The sequence below is a fragment of the Gastrolobium bilobum genome, unplaced genomic scaffold, assembly GCF_033153095.1.
Source record: "Gastrolobium bilobum isolate Gb01-03AN ecotype WA unplaced genomic scaffold, APGP_CSIRO_Gbil_v1 utg4030, whole genome shotgun sequence".
In the NCBI taxonomy this organism is placed as follows: Eukaryota; Viridiplantae; Streptophyta; class Magnoliopsida; order Fabales; family Fabaceae; genus Gastrolobium; species Gastrolobium bilobum.
Genome location: NW_026898387.1, coordinates 411,821 through 433,895, shown reverse-complemented (window position 1 = coordinate 433,895; position 22,075 = coordinate 411,821). Strand labels below are relative to the sequence as shown.

Below are 22,075 nucleotides of genomic sequence, written 5' to 3'. Positions count from 1 at the left end.
GTTTTAATTTGTTTGTTATCATGGTTTATGATAATATAACTTATGATTCTCCCTTACTTAAACCGCATTCAATTGAATTATTTGTAACATATATGTGGATAATATTTCTCATATTGACCCACTAAAAAGAAGATAGAGAGGAAGTGTATTACAAGAGATAGAAATACATGCCTTTTATATAATAATAAACTTGGGCTTAAATTCGAACAGTTGAAGCCCGTTGGGCTTTGACCCAAACACCTGCGAACAGGAACAAAGAGCAGACAGGTTCCGCCGACCAGCACTTCTCTGAATTCAATTTTGTTTTGTCAATCGTTGGCATTAAGCAGCCAGGCTGTTAAGGCTTCAATTCAAAGAAAGTGTGTGTGTGTTGAAGTGAATGGGTATTCCATCGGAACTGAGGGACATGGCCAACAGAAAAGGTTTCCTTATTGCTTCTCCGGCAGAGGAGAGGAAGATTTTGAGGTCTAAGCAATGTACTAATGGTATTTTTTCTATTTTTTTTTTTAAAACTTCATTAAATGGTTCATCTTATTGTTTATTATTATTTTATTTTATTTATAATATTAGGACTATAATCGTTAGTAGGATTTAAAGGGGAGTGATTTTTATTAGGAGTATCTGATATAAAATTTAGATTATGGATTCTTGTTTTAGTCGGTTAAAATGATTGGTTGATGATTTTCATTAGAGGTATCTCGGTTTATCATAAATGAAGCATTACGTGCTCTTTTGGTAACGCGAGAGGTTTAAAAAATCACCCAAATCCTTGATTGGAATATTTCTAAGGATCTGGGAAATGGTTGATTTTGAATTAAATAAAGGAAATAAGTTTTGTACCATCTACTTTAACTTTAACTTTAGCATCAAAACAAGGGGAAGAGAGTTCCCCTCCTTAAACATCCCTCCTCTTCTTCCATTCCCTCAGCTCAAAAACTTCCAAGCACAGCTTAAAAGGGGAGGGTTGCATTTAATTTACTTTTCTGCTGATTGGCAAAACTTTATTCAAGGAGCTTGATGTAATGTATGTGTTACGATCCTACTCCAAGGTACGAGAGTCAGAGTCCCACATCAGAAATATAAGGTTCTGGTGTGCGGTTTATATGGACTTTGGATTCTCTTACCTCATCGGTTAGCTTTTTGAGGTGAGGCTCTCTTAAGGTTTGTATCAATCGGTATCAGAGTCTTTCACTATGCCATCCAGTTGCAATCAAGTGACACGAGTGGTGACGCTTTCACTATGCCATCCAGTTGCAATCAAGTGACACGAGTGGTGACGCTGGCATTGAAGTGTTCGTCCGAGGCTAGTAAAAAGACGAGTGCAAAGCCCAGCCTGCGTGGGCGCCGAGGCTGCGAAACATGGTGGAATGTTATTATCCTACTCCAAGGTGTGGGGATTTGGAGTCCCGTATCGGAAACATAAGGCTTTGGTGTGGGGTTTATATGAACTTCGGGTTCTCCTACTTCATGGGCTACCTTTTTCAGTGAGGCTCTCCCAAGGTTCGTATCAGTATGTTTGCCTGGCCAATGGCCATACATCAAGTAAATGTCCTCATTCAGCTTCAGCTGTCTCCAAGATTTTCATCAACAAAGCAGGGCATATATGTGCTACATATTTTCTGATCTTGTCAAAGTTTGCCAAAGATCACGAGAAACTTGAATTATATAAGTTTTAACCTACCTTTTCTTAATATGCAGAAGGTGTGCGTGCTGGATTCAAGGCAGCTTCTATTGCATGTGTCGCCAGTGCCGTGCCTACAGTATGTAATTTTTCATTTTGAAGACTTGCTGATAATGATACTGTGCTTCGTATTTTGTTTTGAATTATAAATAGAAATTCACTTAAACAATATTTATGTAGCTTTTTGGGTGCAACTTTTTTCTGTAATAAAGTCCTTTATTTCACCAGCTTGTTGATGGTTTATGTCTCCATGAATTGGTGAAAGAAAATCTTATGATGTCGAAAGATAAGACTCCACCATTTTATACTGGACCTAATTTTACCCCACTAGTTGGCATTAACTAGCAATCACCACTTAAATTCTAAGGTGTACCATGACTTTATGTTTAAGGTCTTTCTTGATTTTTCTAGCCTTGTATCCTTTGGGCTCTGAGCATTTGAGTTTTGACATCAGCAACTCGAGGATGCTTTGTCCGAAAATGTTTGTAACTGATGGCTGTAGATGAAGTTGTGAACAGTTTGGACTGAAGGGCATATAAAACTCAATCTTTCTCTACCATATCTCCCTCTGGCTATATATTATACTGGTATAATGTAAGAATTAAGAATGTTATTGTCCCTCACACACTAAGATAGTGGTTATAATGTCACAAAAATAATGTTGATAGATTGAACTTCCATATGACAAGTTTGAGTTCAAGACCAATTTACTTTTTGAAACCTTTTCTCTTTGGGTTACCAACTTCTAAAACCTAATATTCAGTGTAATTGAGAAATCTGGCAGACTGTAACCTTCATATGTTTGTTGATGATGTTAAAATCATGTAGAGAGATTGCACTAAATATTGTTTGATTTCAGTATTATGTCATTCTATGCCACTCTATTCATTAATGATAGGTTGGCCTATTAAAGATTCTTTATTTAATGTTTCATTTTTTAAATTCACAGTTGGCTGCAGTTCGCATGATTCCATGGGCCAAGGCAAACCTCAATTATACTGCACAGGCACTTATCATATCTGCTGGTATGATCTCAACTTAAATAGAAACTTTAGTCTTGTAATCTTGGTATCAGAGAACCAAAAAACTAATTTAAGATCAATGTACTTTTAGATTTTGTATGAACAATAATAAATCTTTTTCATTAAGGGCTTCGTATCTGTAATTGGCTTCGAAACAAGAAGCAATAAATCTTGATACGAGCTTATTAACAAATTCATATATTTATCATGTATGTACTTAAATGAAAAGGATTGCCTTCTTTTGAAAATTCAATGAAGAAGGAATAGGACTCGTCTTTTTGCTATTGATCCACCCTGTAAACAAAATGCATGACTTATTTCGTTTACTTTGATTCTCTTTTGCAAAGTGTTTGAATACATAGTAACATTAAACTGTGGTTGGTGAACAGCATCCATTGCTGCATACTTCATCACTGCTGATAAAACTATCTTGGAGTGTGCAAGAAAGAATGCGAAGCTTGAAGACTCTTTGAGACACAATAGATAATACAGTTATATCTTAGAAACTGCAACATGTAAGAAATATCGTTGGTCTTGGGGCATGATGGTGCTACTTCTTGTAATGCAAGTTCGGCTGGCCTATTGCAAAGTTTTTGTTTATGGGTCTGTCTGAGATGGATTTCAAAGTGTATTTTCTTGAATAAAATATTTTGTTGTTATGTAACATTCAAATTTAAAAGGGGGCGAACCGGAGCAGTGGTAAAACTGTTTCTTTATGACTGAAAGATCATGGGTTCGAATTCAGGAAACAGCCTCTTTGCAATTATGCAAGGGTAAGGCTGCGTACAAGGATTTTTTCCACCTCACACTCGCTAGTCGGGTTTAACGGGGAGTGGTTTTTTTTATGTAACATTCAAATTTGGAATTGCTCTCCCTACGGCTTCAAAAGTTGTAAGTTGTGCTGTGGGTGACTTCATGTCCTTTGCTAGCTTTTGTTGCAATCTCTACTTGTCATAAAAGTTTAAAATAAAAAACAATACTTCTGACTTACAAAATTCTATTTGCAATTTGACATTTTGGTCTGATTCTAATTGCATATCTTGTTTCCCTTCCATATACCTATGGCCCATTCACCTATATGAGTTCAGTTATTTATTAAAAAAAAAAAGCTTAATCAAACTCGTTTATTTAACTAATCAAACAAGTTAAAAGTTTGAGAATAGATTTTTTTTAAATATATATGGATTTCATTTCTATGCTTTGACATTAAAAGCTCATGAATAATTTGTTTATATGTACATGCCCGCGTGTATATATGTACAAAAGGGACATAGTTATAGAGATATAAAGTGAAGTGAGAGTATTATTTTATGGTGAGAGATGGGTCAATTTAAATTATTTATTTTACATGGCCAAGACTAGAAGTTACTCAATATTTATATGACAATTTGAATTGTAATTTTATTTATTATTGTTAATCACTTACTTAATTCAAATTTTTGAAGTCTTAATTTTCATTCCATCTTATCCACCCTTAAATAACATGGCATTGAACTCATTTATTATAATTAGATTGATTCCATTGAAGTAGATTATATATGTTTCATGCCATTAAATCCGTCTCATGTAAATTTGTAATATAGGCAATATAGTTTCTCTTTTCCCTTCGAGTGGTTAATATTATGTTAATATCAACTTTACCAAGTTAAAGGGTAAAAGTTGATAAGAAAGTTTCTTGCAAATGGGGAAGAAATAAAATAATTTTTTTGTTAATAAATAAGTGAAAAAGAAGTATCATTTTAAAGACACATGCTTGTGTTTTTTTAGTTGATTTATACAAAGTATGACGGCTCATACTTTGTGTAAATCTGAAAAGTTATTTTTTTTCTCTCTTCAGTCACATCGCTGACGTGTAAAGTGAAAATTTTTTTTTTTCAGATTTACACAAAGTATGATCAGTCAGACTTTGGGTGTGTATGACAACCTTCTCGGAATGAGTTTTTTTTTTAATTTCTGTTCCCGGGAATAAAAATGGATGAGAAACTCGTTTGGTAAAATCAGTTTATTTTTTTGTTCCCCGGATGAACCGGTTTAATTTTTGTGCCGAGAAACAAAAAAAGAATAAAAAAATTTCTGCTTTTCTCATTCTGGGCACAAAAATAGAATCAGTTTTCCCTCGCTCTCTCACTTCTTCGTACCCCTCACACACCAACATCAAACCATCACTGGCCTTCAACATATCAGCAGACCACAACCCTCCTTCATCGCGGAAGTTCTTCGTCTCCTTCCCTCTCTCTTTTGCGTTCCCACTTGCACGTCTTTCTCCTTCACACAAGAACAATAGGTATGCTCCTCATCTCTTCGTCTCGCTGAATCTCAGATTAATGGTAGGAATAAAAGTTTATTTTGTTACTTAATTTTTCTTCTTTTATGGCGTGTGATTAGAACTTTAAGTTGCAAATTTTTGGGATTTTTTAAATTGGGGCTAGGGCTCTTGAATTTCCAAATAAGTACTTTTGCGTTGTGGTTGAATTCTATTGCAATTTGTTATTTTATACAATTAATGAACTTTGTAAACAAAAAGTAAAGAAATAGATTTATACGTAATTTTGAATCTCAGGATAAAAAATAAAACGTGTTATCAAATGCAATTCTCATTCTCGGAATAAAAATAGAACATGTTATCAAACACGTTTTTTTCCTCAGAAACTGTTCCAAAGCACAGAAACAGAAAAGAATTATTTCTTTTCAGAAACAGTGTCAGGGAACAGAATGATTGTTATGCACACCCTTTGTGTAAGTCACTAAAAAGACACAACTTACATTCTTTAAAAGGACACAACTTACATCCTTTAAAAGGACACACACTAAACCCAATAAATAAAGCACGAAAACGTAAAGCTCGAAACTAAATTGCCAATCACAAATGTAGTCAGACATTTCTCTGCGTATAGCTTGCCAATATGGCCGTCTAGAAGAATATCTTCATAGCTAGATTGTAATTTATTTTTATTTTTTTCTTTCTCCCAAGATTGGGTCGGGGCTGCTTTAAATTCAAGATGCTTTGAGCTAGTGTAGAGGGAGACAAGTATATTAACGAAATGGATAATGCTTTGTCAAAATGCCTTTGGATTTAATTTGTCTTATGCTTAAGTAAGTATTCATGACTTTGGTTGGCAAGGCCTAACGCGCCAACAAACTAGGCTCAACTTATTGTTTAACTTCCAAGATCCTTTTCTGCTAAATTTTCGTAGTTATTAAGATACCCCCAAAAAGATGACAAAACTTGGACTTGGATATATAGATAATGGCTTACCCTAATCCTTGGAAACAACACTAGATTCAATAGAATATACAAAATGATAATCTTAAGGAGCAACGAAAAGAAACTAAGAACAATATAAAAAGAAGTAAAGTGCTTATCATCTTAACGTCTGAAGTTTATTATAAATAAATAAACTTCTACAATATGTATACAGGGGAGGGATCTTTTGACTCTAGAGTAAGACTTAACTCCTCATAAATAATCTTCCGTCCATCTAACGGTTATTATTTATTTGAAATAAATAAATAATTAATTGTTATAGATAACCATTAGATGGACAGAAATCAACGGTTGAGATGAGGAGTAAGAGTTGTAAGTCTTACTCTAGAGTCAAAAGATCCCTCCCCATATATATATATATGACTTCCCACTTTATTCTTTCTTAAGGTTCGCGAGTTAATCAAGATTTCAAAGTTGCTTGCTCTTTGATACTTCTAGAGCCTCAATGAACACAGACAAGAGAATCAGAAATGTTAGTACTAACATATCTTTTGCAGCGTGTGGTTACTCGACTGTTGAAGGAAATGATTATATCCTCAAACATGAATCCAAGGAATCAATTGAATTGGCATCTTCACCAAACTTAGCAGATGTATCATCATTTTTGTTCTCAACATCACCATCATCATCTAGTGAGCCTCCAAATGTTTTTTCTGAGCTTTTGGTCCAACTCCCTACCAAGTAAGTGTCTTGAAGAAATCCAAGTCTCTTCATTAGTAGTTTATCAAACAGTCTAAGGTGTTTGTTACGTTGATTTCTTGGCTCAAATGAATTACTTCCCCGTGTTATCTGCAGGAGAGGGCTTTCCAAGTACTATAAAGGAAAATCCAGAACCTTCACATCCCTATCAGATGTAAGGTGTGTAGAAGATTTATCAAAGAGAGAGATTCCTCATAAAAAGAGAACTCATAACCCATTGCACAGTCCCAATGCAAGCATATCAAAGAAGGCTGGAAGGAGCTGTTTCACGTCTTTAATGTCCAAGTGAAGTTAGAGGATTGAACATTCTCTGACATTTGTTCTATTGGTCGAGCTTATATGTCTAATAAATTGAGTGATAAATGTCTTTTAAATATATTATGAGAGCTTTGAAGACGAGGAACAATTTGTACTAGTTTCGTGTCATCTGGAACAATTTCAAACAAGAGCTTGATAGAGAAAGAAATATTGAGCAGAAGGTAGTGTCTTCATTATTGCCTATAGCTCTTCCTATTATTCAAACCATATACACTATACACTCCGTGTTTTCAAGTTTGGGTAGGCTATCAAACTAACCAGAAGCCTCACATATCATGAGTCAAGGTTGATTCTATTGGTCTCATTGTTGGAGTAGACTTTTAATTATTATTGTTATTACTGAAATGACCATAAACCTTTTTGAGAGTGTGTTAATTTGCCTTAAAATAAATAATAATAATTCCCATAATTAATTTATTAATCAAATATTAAATACTAGCATAGTAGCATTACCCAAAAAAAAAAGGTTAAATATATTAGATACATTGGATTTGGGTCAGCGGGCACATTGCATGGGTGCATTCAGACCTGACAGCACTAGTTTAATGGCCTCAGAACCTTTCAAAAAAAAAAAATTGCGATAATCTACAAGGGTTATTATTTACCATGGCAAATGCAAATAACCCAAAACAAAATTCATCAAATTGTTCACAGTAACAGCTTGATATTCCTTTCTTCATAATTCATACTGTAAAAAAGGAAGCAAAGCTTACATGCCTTTAGACATAAGCCCTATGCAACCTTAATAAAAAGACTAGTTACAAATTCTTCTAATGATTGAGATAAATGATATGAGATACTTTCTTCAACTTTAATATTTTTTTTTAAGGAAAATAAAAAACAAAAAAATTAATCAGGGGTAATAGCTTAAACCCCTATAGAATTACTATGAAATGCTTATTGTAGCCTTCAGTTGCTCAAAATGCATACCGATAGATGGCATCTGCTACACCATCTTCATCATTGCTGGAACCAATTACGTTAGCCACAGCTTTGGTCTTCTCTGATCCATTACTAAGCGCAATGCCTAGAGCAGCCAGCTCTAGCATCTCGACATCATTTTCCCCATCACCAATAGCCATTATCTGCATTTAAGAAATTTGGAGCAAAGAAATGTTAAGATGGAGGCAATACAACAACATTGTTATATATTTGTAGTTAGTTAATCCCAGATAGCAGCAACGAGCGGGCAACTCCAAAAACACTAATGGTGGATCACCAGGTGACCATGGTGAAGATGGCCAATAAACGAATACATTGCAAACATTTTCTAATATAGATAATAGATGCCCAAAACTCGAAGTACTCAAGACATTTAACATAATACTCAAACGTCATATCTCAAAGACGCAATCATTATAGCTTGAAATCACATCAAGCTTCTGTTATGCCATAACATATAGTTTATTTATATTAAATATGTTTCATACATGTCGTAGTTAAATTGCAGCAGTTAACAAAGGCCCTGTTACCTCTTCTTTTTGAACTGCAAAACAGAGGTTGAAGGTGTAAAGAGACAATGACCAGAATCTAATGCCTTAAATTTTAAACAATAAAATTAAATGACTAGCAAAGGTAGGTGTGAGGAAAATCCTTATACGCAGTCTTATTTTTTTATATTTTCGTAAAGAAACTATTTCCCGGATTCAAACCCTTAACCTTTTATTGTTTAGTTTTAAATGTCTTCAATGTCACTCAACAGCCTATCTTATGTTAACTCAAATATTACCACCCATTTCATATATGTGAATTCCTTTACTGAAAGTTTGGGCAAGACAGACAACACAATAAATATCAAAGGTGAACAGATATTTGTGGCACCTCCTTAGCAGTAACCCCCAAATGATCTAGTAGCACTTTTACTCCATTGCCTTTGGATGTTCCCAACGGTACAATTTCCAGCATGTTTGGCACAGCTTGAACAACAGTGGCACGACCTTTTGTTGCATCTGACCAGTATGGCCGTAAAGTATTAGCCACACTCTGGGCAGTGTCTAAGAAAATCATTTTCTGTAGAACCAAATGTAAGTGTTAACAAGATATGCAAATATAAATAATTTAGGTAGATTAGGTTCTTCACTGCAGTTCTATTTGAGAATGGGGTGCAGTCAAAGACAATCTTGTATGTGATATTTACTTAATACTATAAAACAAGAACTAAAACAAAGGGGAAAAAATATACTTCTAAAGTGAAATGTTTTAAAGACAATCTTGTATGTGATATTTACTCAATAATATAAAACAAGAAGTAAAACAAAGGGAAAAAATATACTTCTAAAGTGAAATGTCAAACTAAGGGTTCAAATTACAAGTCATTCCTCCTTTCCTGGTATGGAAGACCTTTAGTGTTGTGCAGTGAATAGCTGCCTATAATGAATTGCAAATTATGCTATCAATTATCACGCATGCACACAGTAATCAAACAAGGAAACCAGGGAGCAAGGATTTGTCATAGTGAATACCTGTATGTCAGCAGAAGCCAGAAGATGTTCAACAGAAGGCATGATCTCAGCCTGTAAAGTATTTTTGCCTAAGACAAAGCAAATGGCATAATAGAATGCAAGGAAGCAAATAGAATTCTGAAAATGAGGTACCTTCGGTTCATGGTATACTGTGTGCAGTGAATCAACCAGTGGGTCATGAAAAAGGGTTAAGCAGCGGCCTTCACTAAATGCAATAAGTGGAACCTTACTCTCCAAGGAGTAAAGACATGCCTGCATAAAGGAACAAAAATCTTTCTTTTATGCAATAGCACGAAGAAAGGGGGCGAACAGTGGTAAAAGCTATTCTTTTATGATTGAAAGGTCATGGGTTCAAATACAGAAAACAGCCTTTTTGCAATTATACAATGGTAAGACTGCGTACAAGGATTTCCTCCACCCCATACTCGCTAGTCGGGTTTAACGGGGAGTGATTTTTTTATTTTTATTTTTATTTTTATACAATAGCACGAAGAATCTTCCCATCAATCAGTGTAATTCCTGAATAAATAATTAGATATTTAAATCTGAAAGTTGAAACCCTCAGTCCTTCTGTTATATAGAAACTGTGACAAGAAATTGATTTCCAAGATGCCTGAAAGTGAGCTGGATTCAAAATGCTTTCGTTTTCTCATTTAGGTAAAAAGAAAACCAAACTAGAAAAAAATTTAGTGCAGGAAACTTAAGCTGGTCACTGAGGGTGGGTCAGGGTTTTGATTTGGGGCTAAAACAACAGCACTACCATAATATTACATAAGCAATTGGGAAATTCAGTGATAACAAGTCAAAAAGGAACAGCTAACCTTTGCAATTAAGTCTAAAAGGACAAAGGACTACAGGACATTTTGAAATCAAATAAAGTATTTGTTGTTTCTTTTGAAGGAAAAGTTTTCTAGGGAAATGGAAAAGCGGAGTTAAAGAGGTTACCTCTCTACAGACGTTTGGATCTAAGTTGCTTCTAAATATTTCCCGACCTTGTCTACCATAAACAAGCAATCCCTGGAATCAAGTGGTGAATGGAACGTAAGGCAAAGAACGATAACAGAAAATTAAAACAAAGAAACTAAGAAAGAGGCAGAGTTATATACAAAATTAAAGTCAGACACTTCATGCCGTTGATTATTCAATCAAACAATACAATGCTAAATTCATCAAATTATCGATTTTCATATTATCAAATATGTAATCTCTGAGCTTCTTTTGTTTGGGATAAAGGTGATGTTGATATTGAACCTTTAAGTTTTTTATTTTTGTGCTTTATAACATCTGTGATGGAAAATGCACAATGACACAGTTTTCGTGAATAAAACTTTTGATTCCATCAAAGATGCAGTATTTTTACAAAAATAAAACAAAAGACAAAATATATTGTTTTTATTTTTTTGGATTTATCCGTTGATTCATATATTACCCGACTAATCCGATTCGAACTCGGTCGGACCCGTATATGGAATGACTCTCCCAAGACCAATCATTCACAAGGCTCGAACTTGAAAATCCGGTTAAGAGAAACAAGTTCCTTACCACTTAAACCAATGGTTGTTGGTCACAAAGTATATTATTTGACAGGGAAAAAAAACATTTACACTTAAATATGCATGTAGAGAGAACCCAAATATTCATTACTTATTACATTGATTGTTCTGATGACCATGATCTATAACTAAAGAGTTAGCTTTGGTACGTTTTGCCCTTTCAAATATCCTTTTCTTGTAATTGCAATGATGTTGTCCTTAATTGGTGTGTTTGGAATGTTAAAAAATGATTTGATTTGTAAATCAAATCTTTAACTTGGAATGTTAAAAAATTGGAAATGACTTGAATTCAAAGATCTCATGAATTTCAAAAGTTTAGATTTAGAAATCTTGTCAAATATGGTGTGGCTGAAAGAAAGAACCACAACTTACTTGAAGTTTCCTGTGCTATTTTGTTTTCAAATGAAAGTCTCTAAACCATTTTGGATGGACACTATTTCTAAAGCCTGTTACTTGATTAGTCACCTTCCTTCTTTTGTTCTAGATGGTCAAATTCCTTATTTTCTTCTCATCCCTTCTCAGTCTTTGTTTGCTCCTCTTCCTACAATTTTGTTTGTACTTGTTTTCTCTAGAATATTTGTACTCAAATCTCTAAATTGGATCCTTGTTCTATCACGTATCTTTCTAGGCTACTCTCAGTCAAAATGGTCACAGACGTTATTCTCCTGATTTGCATCACAATCTTGTTTATGCAGATCTGACATTCTCTGAGACCACTCCTTTCTCTTTAGAGTTATCTCCTGTCTCCCATAAGTAATGATGATGACTTCCAAGTATATCACTTTCCTATATCTTCTCCTTTTGTTTCATCTTGTTGAGATATATAAAACCATTAATGTAGCATCACCCAACAACTTAAGTTTTTGGGTTGAATTGGTTCTTTATATGATATTAGAACCTCGGTGTACCAGGTTCAATCCTCACTGCCCCCACTTTATTTCTAGTGGAATTTCTTTCTTCGCACAGGTAGGTGGGTCTGTGCATTGTCCACCCTTCAAGCCTAGTGGGCTCTCGTGTGAGGAGGCGTGTTGAGATATTAAAACCATTAATGTAGCATCACCCAACAGCTTAAGCTTTTGAGTTGAATTGGTTCTTTACACATCTATTTCCGCAAATCATATTGTTCCAATGTTTTTTCTTGGCCTCATCCTCAACCTTTTTTCTCCTCTCCCAAAGACTGCTCAAATGAACAAACCATCTGCTGTTACCATACTACCGCTCCCTAGACCTCCAAATTCACCGCCTCCTAAGTTTCCTTCCTCCTTGAATCCTACTATTGTGTCTAGCCGTAATCTCTCGATTGCTCTGCAAAAAGGTAAGCACAATTCTTCTTATCCTATCTCTTCTTTTGTCTCTTTCCACAGTTTATTTAGTTATGCTAAGCTCTTAGTAGCTTGTATTGACTCTCTTGCTATTCTATTGATTCTCTCCTTATATGCGTTTTTGTTGGAGGTAACATGCCTCTTAGAGAAATAAAAAGCAAAATGTTATTGGTCGGTCCAATGCCGAATCAAAATATCATACCATTGCCCAAGCTACATGTGAACAGGTGTGCAACATCATCTTCTGGATGAGATTGATTTCAAAAGTAAAACACGAAGAAATTGTGCTTGACAATTAAACTTCCATTCATATTGCTTCTAATCCTGTTTTGCATGAAAAAACAAGACATATAGAGGCCAATTGTTACTTTGTGCGTGAAAAGATTCAACAAAGGCTTGTTGGCACTAGACAGATCTGTAGAACAACTCACTAATGTCTTCACAAAAACACTCATATTAACACCTATGCTCCAGCTTAAGGGGAAATGTTAGAAAATAGTTGTTTATACATGTGCTTATTAGGTTATTTTGTATCATCGGGATGGTTCTATCTTTCTTGTACCGGTCTTTATTTTTCAGTAAAAATAGATGCAGGAAGACAAACAATATTGAGTTAGTCATTCCTATTCGCGTTGTCTTGATTTCTTCTAACATTTCCAAATTAAATGAAATCAATTCAATTCAATTCAATTCATTTACAATTTTTAATGATTACAAACAAAAATATTAAGCATACTATGTCAAAGAACTGATGAAGCTGACAAATGTTCGTTTATCGGAAAACAGAAGCTTATAGGCCAATTAGGAGGGTAGAGAAGACCAAAATACTAGTATAAATTTCTACATTGGTCTGAACTGAAGGGAGGGAAGTATGGACATATGAAATTAATATACAGGAAGACAGAAGCTTCAATAGATCAGAGTCCTGGTATGTATTTTTCTCTATATAAGTAGGTCTGAAAGTATGGACATATAAATCTAGTAAGAGACAGCACATACAATTCTCATAGTAAAGTCTACATCTGTGTTTATTCATCAGCCTATCTTAGAAATCTCCATAAGATTATCCTCTAAGGTTATCATTGTCATGAAATATCCATCTGGTGATTTAAGTTATTTCTGAAAGTCTATTGTTAGATTATTTTTAATGAGATTGAGGTAGCATAGCTATTTATAGTAAATTTTGACAGAATATTGAATGGTAGGTGCTAAATGTATGCAATATTGTTTTACACAAACAAATGTATAAATATGTAAGAGAAGGGATTATGATACTTTCAACCACATATATGGACTGCCTTGCTGCATCAAGCAGCATCATGAACATTAAAAGGGCAAAAATAAATTACCTGCAAGAAAACCCCAGGAGAAAATTCTGAAACAATGCCATCTTTTCCAGCTAAATCCACCATTTTAAAAATATCTATCACAGCTGGACGAGCCTATTTCCCCATGGTCAAAAGTCAAAACTAATGATCAGAACATATTTTCAACCATATGAATGTCTATATTTATATTAGAAAATTTACTAAGATATATAGAAGTAACAGCAACCAATGATTGATATGTATTATGGTTGAATGTCTATATTTATATTAGAAAATTTACTAAGATATATAGAAGTAACAGCAACCAATGATTGATATGTATTAGCCAATACAGAATAAATAATTCACAACATGAAACCATGACAAATCATGGATCTAATATGTCTTACTTTTCCAGTAGCTATCACAATTTTCACACCCCTTGATGAGGCCTCTCTCACAGCCTTGGCAGTTGTAGTGGAAATTTGACTTTTGCTGTTCAGCAATGTTCCTTTATATAATACAGGAGTCTATCAAAACCAAGAAAAGGACGAAGGAATATCTAAAGAGTATGTTTCGCTGTGATCTTACCATCCATGTCACAGAAGATATAGCTGAACTTTGGTTTGTAAAATCTAAGACTGCCTTCTTTCTTCCTGTCTTTAGACAATTCATATGTAAGATTATTTCCCCCACATACTTTTTATGCAAATGACAGTTATTTGAATTAGAGGGAAGCATATAAAACCAAAAACTAACATAAGTTGAGAATCCTGATGCATATTAGTAAAACATACAATTACCATCTGAACTGTCTTGCTGAGAATTTGAATTTGAATCTGTGTCAGCATCATATGCACTCTTTATTAGCCCTTTTCCTTTCCAACCAAGACTCTTCAAAAGGAGTTCCTCCTCTCTCTCCATTTCCACTTCAGCCTCTTCGCTTATTTCATGATCAAATCCCAAAAGATGTAACAAGCCATGAACCTGTGAAAAGATGAAGTAATTAATATTCTTGAGTCTTGGCTTTCAGTTCACACAACGTATAGACAGTCTTAGAAGATAAAGGACCAACATGCTCATCTCATTTTCTTTTTGAGCTACACACCCACACCCAGAATTAAATGAAACACCACTTCACTTTCCACCTTAAGTATCTTAAGTTTAATCCTACAATTTATTTCTATTCAAATTTCAAATTGAAATGGAAAATCAAGTATTTGTATTAACTATTTTAAATTTTCTTTTCGTTTCTCTCTTTTGAAATGTCTAAAGAATTCATTTAAACATTTATGATAAAGACACATATTTCAAAAGATCAGTTCAAAGTATCAACATTACTCGAAGAAACTCAAGGAAAAAACTAAGCAATTGCCTCACTCGTGTGAATTTAACCATGCCTGTAGCAGGTAATATAATCTAACAAAATAAACTTTGACACAACACAGAAACAAGTCAGAATATCATGAAACCAACCATGAGGACACGTATCTCATCAAGAAGTGTATACCCTCTTTCCTCTGCTTGTCTCGCCGCTGTCTCAACAGAAATTACAATATCACCCATCATAAGCTGCAAATAACAGAATTCATCAAGCACTTAGCATCCCATGGTTCTGAGTTTTTACTGATTAGCAACAACAACATCCTGCCCTACTTATAATCAGCCAGACAATGCATATCTTACAATAGGAAGCTTGAGTCCAGGTTCATGTGATGACATTGAAAGAACATCAGTAGCGTGATCCTCATTTCTCCATTCCTTATTAAGTTTTCGGATAAACTCATCATTGGAAAGAAGCACCGATATCTCAACACTTTCGAACCCGCCAACATCATTTATAGCAGGATCTCTTGTTTTATACCCGGAATCTTTCAAACCGTCAAATGCCAGTTTCATTGCCATTGGAACATTCAGACGAAGCATCTCGGCAATGCTCTGCACTCAATAAAGTTCACTGCATCAGAGTAAGTTGAGTAGTCTAGTACAGCAATAGAGTGCTACAGCTCCTAGAGTAACTGTTGTTAACTCTCAACGGATTGAGAGTTTGTTAGCTGACGTGGCAAATCTGTTAAGCCACAATTGTAACAACTAACAGCTATTCTGTTAGCTGAGGTGGCAAGTCAGTTAAGCCACGGTTGTAACAGCTTCTGACTCAAGCTTGCTTTGCAAGCTAAAAGCTATCAGAAAATTCTCAAATTCATTTTTCTCTCTCTCATCTCTGTTCTTTCTTTTCGAACACTCTCTAATTCGTTTACACTGAGACTTCAATCTAGTAAATAAATAATGGAACCTCTTTTTAAGCTTCTTATTATAATCCATAGCTTAAAATCACATAAAGAAAAATAAAAATGGCGGGGTGTGAATTACCAAAATTTCAGGATCATCAGGCAAATCTTCTTCGATGCAAATTTCGACGCAGAGTTCCAACTCCTTCTCTTTGCTCTTGGGTGCACGCCTCCTCACCTTCCGATACTCCCTCTGTCCGGCACGGACTCCCACCAATGCCCCGAAACGGTTATTATTCCCGTCGTTTGGGAACGGAGCGAGGGCGTGAAAGCTACGACCCAAAAGCGAAGAGTTTGAAAGCAAAGAAACATTAAGAGGGTTCGAAAGATGAGTGAAACCGAAATGGGAAGAGGAACGAATAGGGGTGGGAGTGGAAGAGAGATGAGGTTGAGTGGAGCATGTAATAGTAATGGCACGTGCCATGACATGGGCGGAGTCGATAGGAGGGTGACGGAGGAGGTTGGAGAAACGGGGAAGCATATAGAAATGGAGTTTCCCACCAAATGCTTGGTTTTTTGCCTGAGCAAGCGTGACAGTAACCTGAACGTATGTATCCAAGAAGGCGAGCGAATATCCTCGGTATGCTTTTCCGTCCCTCCCCTAACCTAAGCGCAAGAGGCCCTTGCTTGTTTTAATACAATCCATTTAAAAAAAAAGAAAAAAAAAAAAGATTATTAGTAATAAAATGAAATCAATATTTTACGGATTAAACTTGTATTTTGATACTCTAAATGTTTAATAATGTAATGCTGCAAATAAAATTACATTAAAATATTTATTTTGTGAAGCATTTTTTGTAATTTTTTTATTTTAGGTTTGTTTTCATCCCAACTCTTTGAATGCTTAAAGTTCTCAATGGATTTTAGGACAAATCTGAATATATCAAGATTAGCATTTTTTTTTTTAAAAAAAATTGTTATGTGTATCTTTCTCATATTCTTTATTTGCTTTCGTTCTCCACCTTTTTTAAATATAGAGTAAATATTATTTTCGGTCCTCATCCGCTTTAGTCCTTAGCAAATAAAAGGCTATTCATAGTTTTTAAAAAATTCAAAGTGGATCCATTTTAGTACTTTTGAGGGACTAATATGAGTATTTTTTGAATTTATGAAGGATAATGATTTCAACTAAATGAATCCATTTTAAATTTCTTAGGACCACGAATAACCTTTTTATTTACTAAAAACTAAAGCGGGTATCGTAAAATTTGCTGAGGATAAAAATGTTTTTAACTCTTAAATATACTTGACGAGCATTGATTTAATATCTTTGACATCAACCTTAATAGCACGACAGTAAAATTGCCCAAAATCGGTGCATCATAGCTCTTACTTATATTCACTATTATCAACCAATGTGGATGTGGAACTGTATCACCCTGAAATATTCCAACTTCAGCTTACACAACTCACATTTTCAAAATTCTAAGGTGGCAACTCTAATTCATTTGTTACCTTAGTTATGAACAAAATATTTTGCAAATGGATCTTTGTGTTGGAGAAGATATGATCATAACTCATTCTTACCATTTGAATAATTGGTCACTGATAGATTATCATTTGTATTTATTAGGATTCATTATATTTATTAGGATGACTCATTTGATTAATTGTTGACTCATAGCTTATCCTTTGTATTTATTAGATAAGAGTATATATCTCTTGTATCAAATCGGTCTAATTAAAATTACTACTAGTAATGATATCAAATCAAGGTTTTGATACCAGAAATTTATCTTGGTATCATAGCAATCTTTTGTCAAACACTTTCGCAGTTTGTAAGCTCTGAGAAAAGTGTGAAAGCTAGCCCAGCAAAAGATGGCCAACGAAGGAATAAACAATTTAAAACTATTAGAACCTGGCTCACCATTTTATTTTGGAGGTTCAGATAGCCTAGGAATCTTGTTGACGATTGTGATGCTGCGAGGAGAAGCCAATTATGAGAACTAGGCAAAACTCATGAAAAAACGTACTCAAAGCGAAAATCAAATTAAGATTCGTGACCTGATCCGTGAAGAAACCGGAGAAGGAGAGGAATAACACGCTTGAGAGATGTGCAACTCTATGATCAATGGTTGGATACACAACACCATTGATCCAAAGTTACAACCTTTCATCAAATGTTTCGATGAGGTGAAGGACCTCTGGAATGATTTGAAGGAGAGGTATGCACTGGAGAATTTTCCACGTCAATATCAACTCAAGGCGAGCTTAGCCAGCATAAGGCAACAAGGAAGCAGTGTTGGAGAATATTACACGAAGTTGAGAGAAGTATGGGACGAACTTAAGGGAAGCAAGTCTTGCGCGTTTGGTGATAATTGCGCTTACACAAAGGGGTTGATGAAGAAAAAGAGCACGATCATGTCTATCAGTTCCTTATGGGGTTGGATGAAGCCACCTTTGGGAATTTGCGCTCATAGATTTTAAATAATTCATCGCTCCCATATGTCAACAAGGTATATGCTATTATGACACAGGAGCAGACTCATCGTACCATTGCTCATAATAAAGATGAGCGAGGCATTGTGATGGGATATGCAGCTCGAACTAACTCAAGGTGGGAACAGAGACCCCAATGCAATGTATGATGCCCGCCAAACAAGTTAAACGAATGCCTTGTCATCATTGTGGATAGACCAACCACGATCCTTCAAAGTGTTGGGCAATCCATAGCTATCCACCTAACCAAAGCTTTGGAAGAGGACGAGGTAGAGGAAGGTCAAGAGGAAGATATGATCATTCACAAGCTCATGCACCACAGATAATCGAGACTCCACAACAAGCAGGAGTATACTCGGCTTTGACTCTTGAACTTCTCCAAAAACTTATTGCACTGGTAGATCAACCACAAACTGACGAGAAACTTTATGGTAAGGTTATACATTCACAATGGTTTATTGATAGTGGTGCATCCCAGCATATGACAGATGTATCCTGTAGGACCAAGTACTGAAGTGGGAGATTGGTTTGGGTGAACTCAATAAGGGAGTCTATGTGTTTCAGCCCATGTAGGCTTCGGATTCAACAGTTCGAGCGTTAGAATCAGTTGATACGTGGCACAAAAGGCTAGGACACCCATCTCATTAAATAGTTTTTATGATTCCTGTGTTTTTGAATTCTCAAAATAAAGTTATATCCAATAAAGCATGTGATGTATGCTATCATGCTAAGCAGACTAGAGCTAGGTTTCCTTTGAGTGCTCATCGTAGTAAATCATGTTTTGTCCTTGTTCATTGTGACACATGGGGTCCTTATCGATCTCCTTCTTCATCTGGAGCATATTATTTTCTAACAATTATAGATGATTACAATAAGGCCGTATAGGTGTACATGATGGCAGAAAAGCGGGAAACATATGATAGAATAAAAAAATTTCTTGCAATGGTCAGTAACCAATTTGGCAAAGTAGTAAAATTATTCAGGTTTGATAATGAGACAGAATTCAAGTCTAATAATTTCATGAAATTGTATACTGATATAGGAATATTATACCAGACATCATGTGTTCATACACCCGTACAAAACGGGTGTGTGGAACGAAAACATAGACATATACTTAATGTCTCACAGGCTTTGCTATTTCAGGCGTGTATGCCAAATGATTTTTGGGAAGAAAGTGTATTGACAGCAGCTCACCTAATCAATAGGACTCCACCAAAAGTCCTTGATGGAAAAATGCCTTATGAGATGTTATATGGTACTGTGGCAAATTATGACCATTTGAAAATATTTGGATGCTTATGTTTTGCGAATCAAAGACCTAAACCAAGTGACAAGTTTGCATCACGATCACGAAGATGTATCTTCGTGGGGTATCTAGTAGAGCAGAAAGGTTGGAGGCTCTTGGACACATGTGAATTCTTTGTGTCCAGAGATGTGAAGTTTCATGAAGAGGTGTTCTCGTTTGAAACTGCAGAAGCAGATTCTCCTGTTGTACTAAGAGAGGAAGTAGGTTCTTCTTTGCCAACAACAGTTAAATGAGTGGAAGATATTAGGACGATGTACCAACATTTGAGGCACAATCACTAGCAGGTGCGCAAACAAATACACCTGCAGCAGATAAGGGGGTATTCCTTCACAAGCAGTGATTCCTAGTAACATTCCTGCAAACAATCCTGCTGATGGAAGTAGAACATAAGTCAGAGAGCAACGAACATGAAAAGCTCCAATCTATTTACAAGACTATGAGTGCAATTCGGCAGAAACACATATGACTACATATGACATCACCCAGACCAACCTCTCCTCAAGTACAAGGTACACATCCACTGACTATGTTAGTATGTCTAATTTTTTTGAAAAACATAGAGCATTTGTGGCAGCAATTGATGCAGGATATGAGCCAAACAATTTTCGAGAGGCTATGAAAGACTCACAATGGATTGAAGCCATGAGAACAGAAATCAATGCATTGGAGAAAAACAACACTTGGATGATAACTGAATTACCTCCTAGGAAGCATGATCTTCCAAGCAAATGGATGTTCAAAATAAAGTACCATTCTAATGGTACAATTGAACGATACAAAGCAAGGTTGGTGATCACAGGGAACTATCAAGTGGCTGGTGATGATTATGGTGAAACCTTTGCACCTGTTGCAAAAATGGTTAGTGTTCGAACGCTCTTGGTAGTAGCTGCTGCAAAGATTTGGGAATTGCTCCAGTTAGATGTTCACAATGCTTTCTTGAATGGTGATTTGAGTGAGGAGGTTTATATGAAGTTTCCACCGGGTTTCAGCAATGGTTCTGCAAATAAAGTGTGTCGTTTAAAGAAGTCTTTATATGGGTTGCGCCAGTCACCTAGGAACTGGTTTTCGAAGCTAACATCTTTGCAGGCATATGGTTTTTAGCAATCTCGTGCAGATTACACTCTTTTTACTCTAAACCGAGGTGACATCTTTCTTGCTTTATTAATTTATGTGGATGATATTGCACTAGCAGGAAATAACACAGAAGCCTATAGCATGGTGGAAGAATACCTGAATAAGTGTTTCAAGATAAAAGATCTTGGGTGTTTAAAATACTTCTTTGGCATTGAAATAGCCCATAACAAGAATGGAATTTACATGTGTTAGCGTAAATACGCCCTGGACATCCTTGAAGAATCGGACCCAGTGGCAGCAAGCCTGCCCAATTTCCTATAAAGCAAAATCATCGATTGGCTTTGACGGATGGACCGGAATTTGCAAACTCGGAGCGTTACAGATGACTAGTTAGCAAGCTTATTTACCTCACCATTACTAGGCCTGATTTGTGTTATGTTGTTCACATACTCTCACAACTCATGCAACAGCCAAAGCAAGCTCATTTTGATGCAATCATGATGGTACTTAGATATGTGAAACGGAACCCAGGCCCAGGTCTTCTTTTGCAGTTCAATTGTGACTTGAAGATACACGCATACTGCAACTCGGATTGGGCCTCCTTCCCTCTAACTCGTTGATCACTGATTGGATTCTTTGTTATGTTGGGCAGCTCTCTAGTCTCATGGAAAATTAAAAAGTAGGTGATAGTCGCACGTTCTTCAGCAGAAGCTTAGTATAGGTCTATGGTAGCTGCTACAACAATATTGGTTTGGCTCAAAGCTTTCCTTACATCATTAGGGGTGGCACATGATGGACCTATGGAATTATTTTGTGACAATTAGGTAGCTTTGCACATTGCAGCATATTCGGTCTTCCATGGACATACTAAACACATTGAACTGGATTGCCACTTTGTCCGAGAACATATTATGGCCAACAATATTATTACCGCTCATGTTCGATCCAAATCACAACTTGTTGATATTTTTACAAAAGCCTTAGGCCATGTTGCATTTCTTACATTTCTTCTCAAGTTGGGCATTGCAGCATCTTTTACATGTTCCAACTTGAGGGAGAGTGTTGGAGAAGATATGATCATGACTCATCATGACTCATTCTTATCATTTGAATAGTTGTTGATTCATAGCTTATCATTTGTATTTATCAAGATTCATTATATTTATTAGGATGACTCATTTGATTAGATGCTGACTCATAACTTATCCTTTGTATTTATTAGATAGGATTGTATATCTCTTGTATTAAATCGGTCTATTTAAAATTTCTGCTGCTAATGATATCGATTTTGATACCAGAAATTTAACTCTTTGGATCTTACATGGAAGGAACAACT

General features: G+C 35.5%; 2 protein-coding genes across 5 annotated transcripts; one reads left to right on the top strand and one right to left on the bottom strand.

The window, feature by feature from the left end:
* The first annotated feature begins 248 nt into the window (after positions 1-248).
* LOC133315627 (early nodulin-93-like) lies at positions 249-3,674 on the top strand. Of its 3 annotated transcripts, none has more exons than XM_061517288.1 (5): positions 368-485; positions 1,252-1,500; positions 1,699-1,760; positions 2,631-2,706; positions 3,093-3,674. In XM_061517288.1, the coding sequence occupies exons 2-5, from the start codon at positions 1,368-1,370 to the stop codon at positions 3,188-3,190; spliced, it is 369 nt and encodes a 122-aa protein (XP_061373272.1). In that variant the 5' UTR covers positions 368-485; positions 1,252-1,367; the 3' UTR covers positions 3,191-3,674. The 3 variants fall into 3 exon arrangements, with proteins under 3 accessions (XP_061373273.1, XP_061373272.1, XP_061373271.1); XM_061517287.1 differs by lacking the exon at positions 368-485 and adding an exon at positions 510-1,161; XM_061517289.1 differs by lacking the exon at positions 1,252-1,500 and having other exon boundaries at positions 249-485; positions 3,093-3,672.
* Positions 3,675-7,614: 3,940 nt separating this feature from the next.
* On the bottom strand, positions 7,615-16,508 carry LOC133315633 (endoribonuclease YBEY, chloroplastic). 2 transcript variants are annotated; one of them, XM_061517298.1, is made up of 12 exons: positions 16,000-16,508; positions 15,316-15,567; positions 15,106-15,201; positions 14,427-14,616; positions 14,221-14,289; positions 14,040-14,140; positions 13,672-13,764; positions 10,393-10,464; positions 9,580-9,699; positions 9,448-9,498; positions 8,807-8,995; positions 7,615-8,070 (listed from the first exon to the last, which is right to left on the bottom strand). In XM_061517298.1, the coding sequence occupies exons 1-12, from the start codon at positions 16,396-16,398 to the stop codon at positions 7,903-7,905; spliced, it is 1,800 nt and encodes a 599-aa protein (XP_061373282.1). In that variant the 5' UTR covers positions 16,399-16,508; the 3' UTR covers positions 7,615-7,902. The 2 variants fall into 2 exon arrangements, with proteins under 2 accessions (XP_061373282.1, XP_061373284.1); XM_061517300.1 differs by having other exon boundaries at positions 14,433-14,616.
* Between the last annotated feature and the right edge of the window lie 5,567 nt (positions 16,509-22,075).

Bases quoted from the DNA above. Each gene is read 5' to 3' on its own strand.
- LOC133315633 (XM_061517298.1), bottom strand. From the start codon at position 16,398: ATGCTTCCCCGTTTCTCCAACCTCCTCCGTCACCCTCCTATCGACTCC. The intron at 15,568-15,999 runs GTAATTCACACC...TATTGAGTGCAG, and splicing joins CTGATGATCCTGAAATTTTG to AGCATTGCCGAGATGCTTCG. The intron at 10,465-13,671 runs GTAATTTATTTT...ACTTGATTCCAG, and splicing joins CTCCTGGGGTTTTCTTGCAG to GGATTGCTTGTTTATGGTAG.
- LOC133315627 (XM_061517288.1), top strand. From the start codon at position 1,368: ATGTTATTATCCTACTCCAAGGTGTGGGGATTTGGAGTCCCGTATCGG. The intron at 1,501-1,698 runs GTTCGTATCAGT...CTTAATATGCAG, and splicing joins TTCAGTGAGGCTCTCCCAAG to AAGGTGTGCGTGCTGGATTC. The intron at 2,707-3,092 runs GTATGATCTCAA...GTTGGTGAACAG, and splicing joins GGCACTTATCATATCTGCTG to CATCCATTGCTGCATACTTC.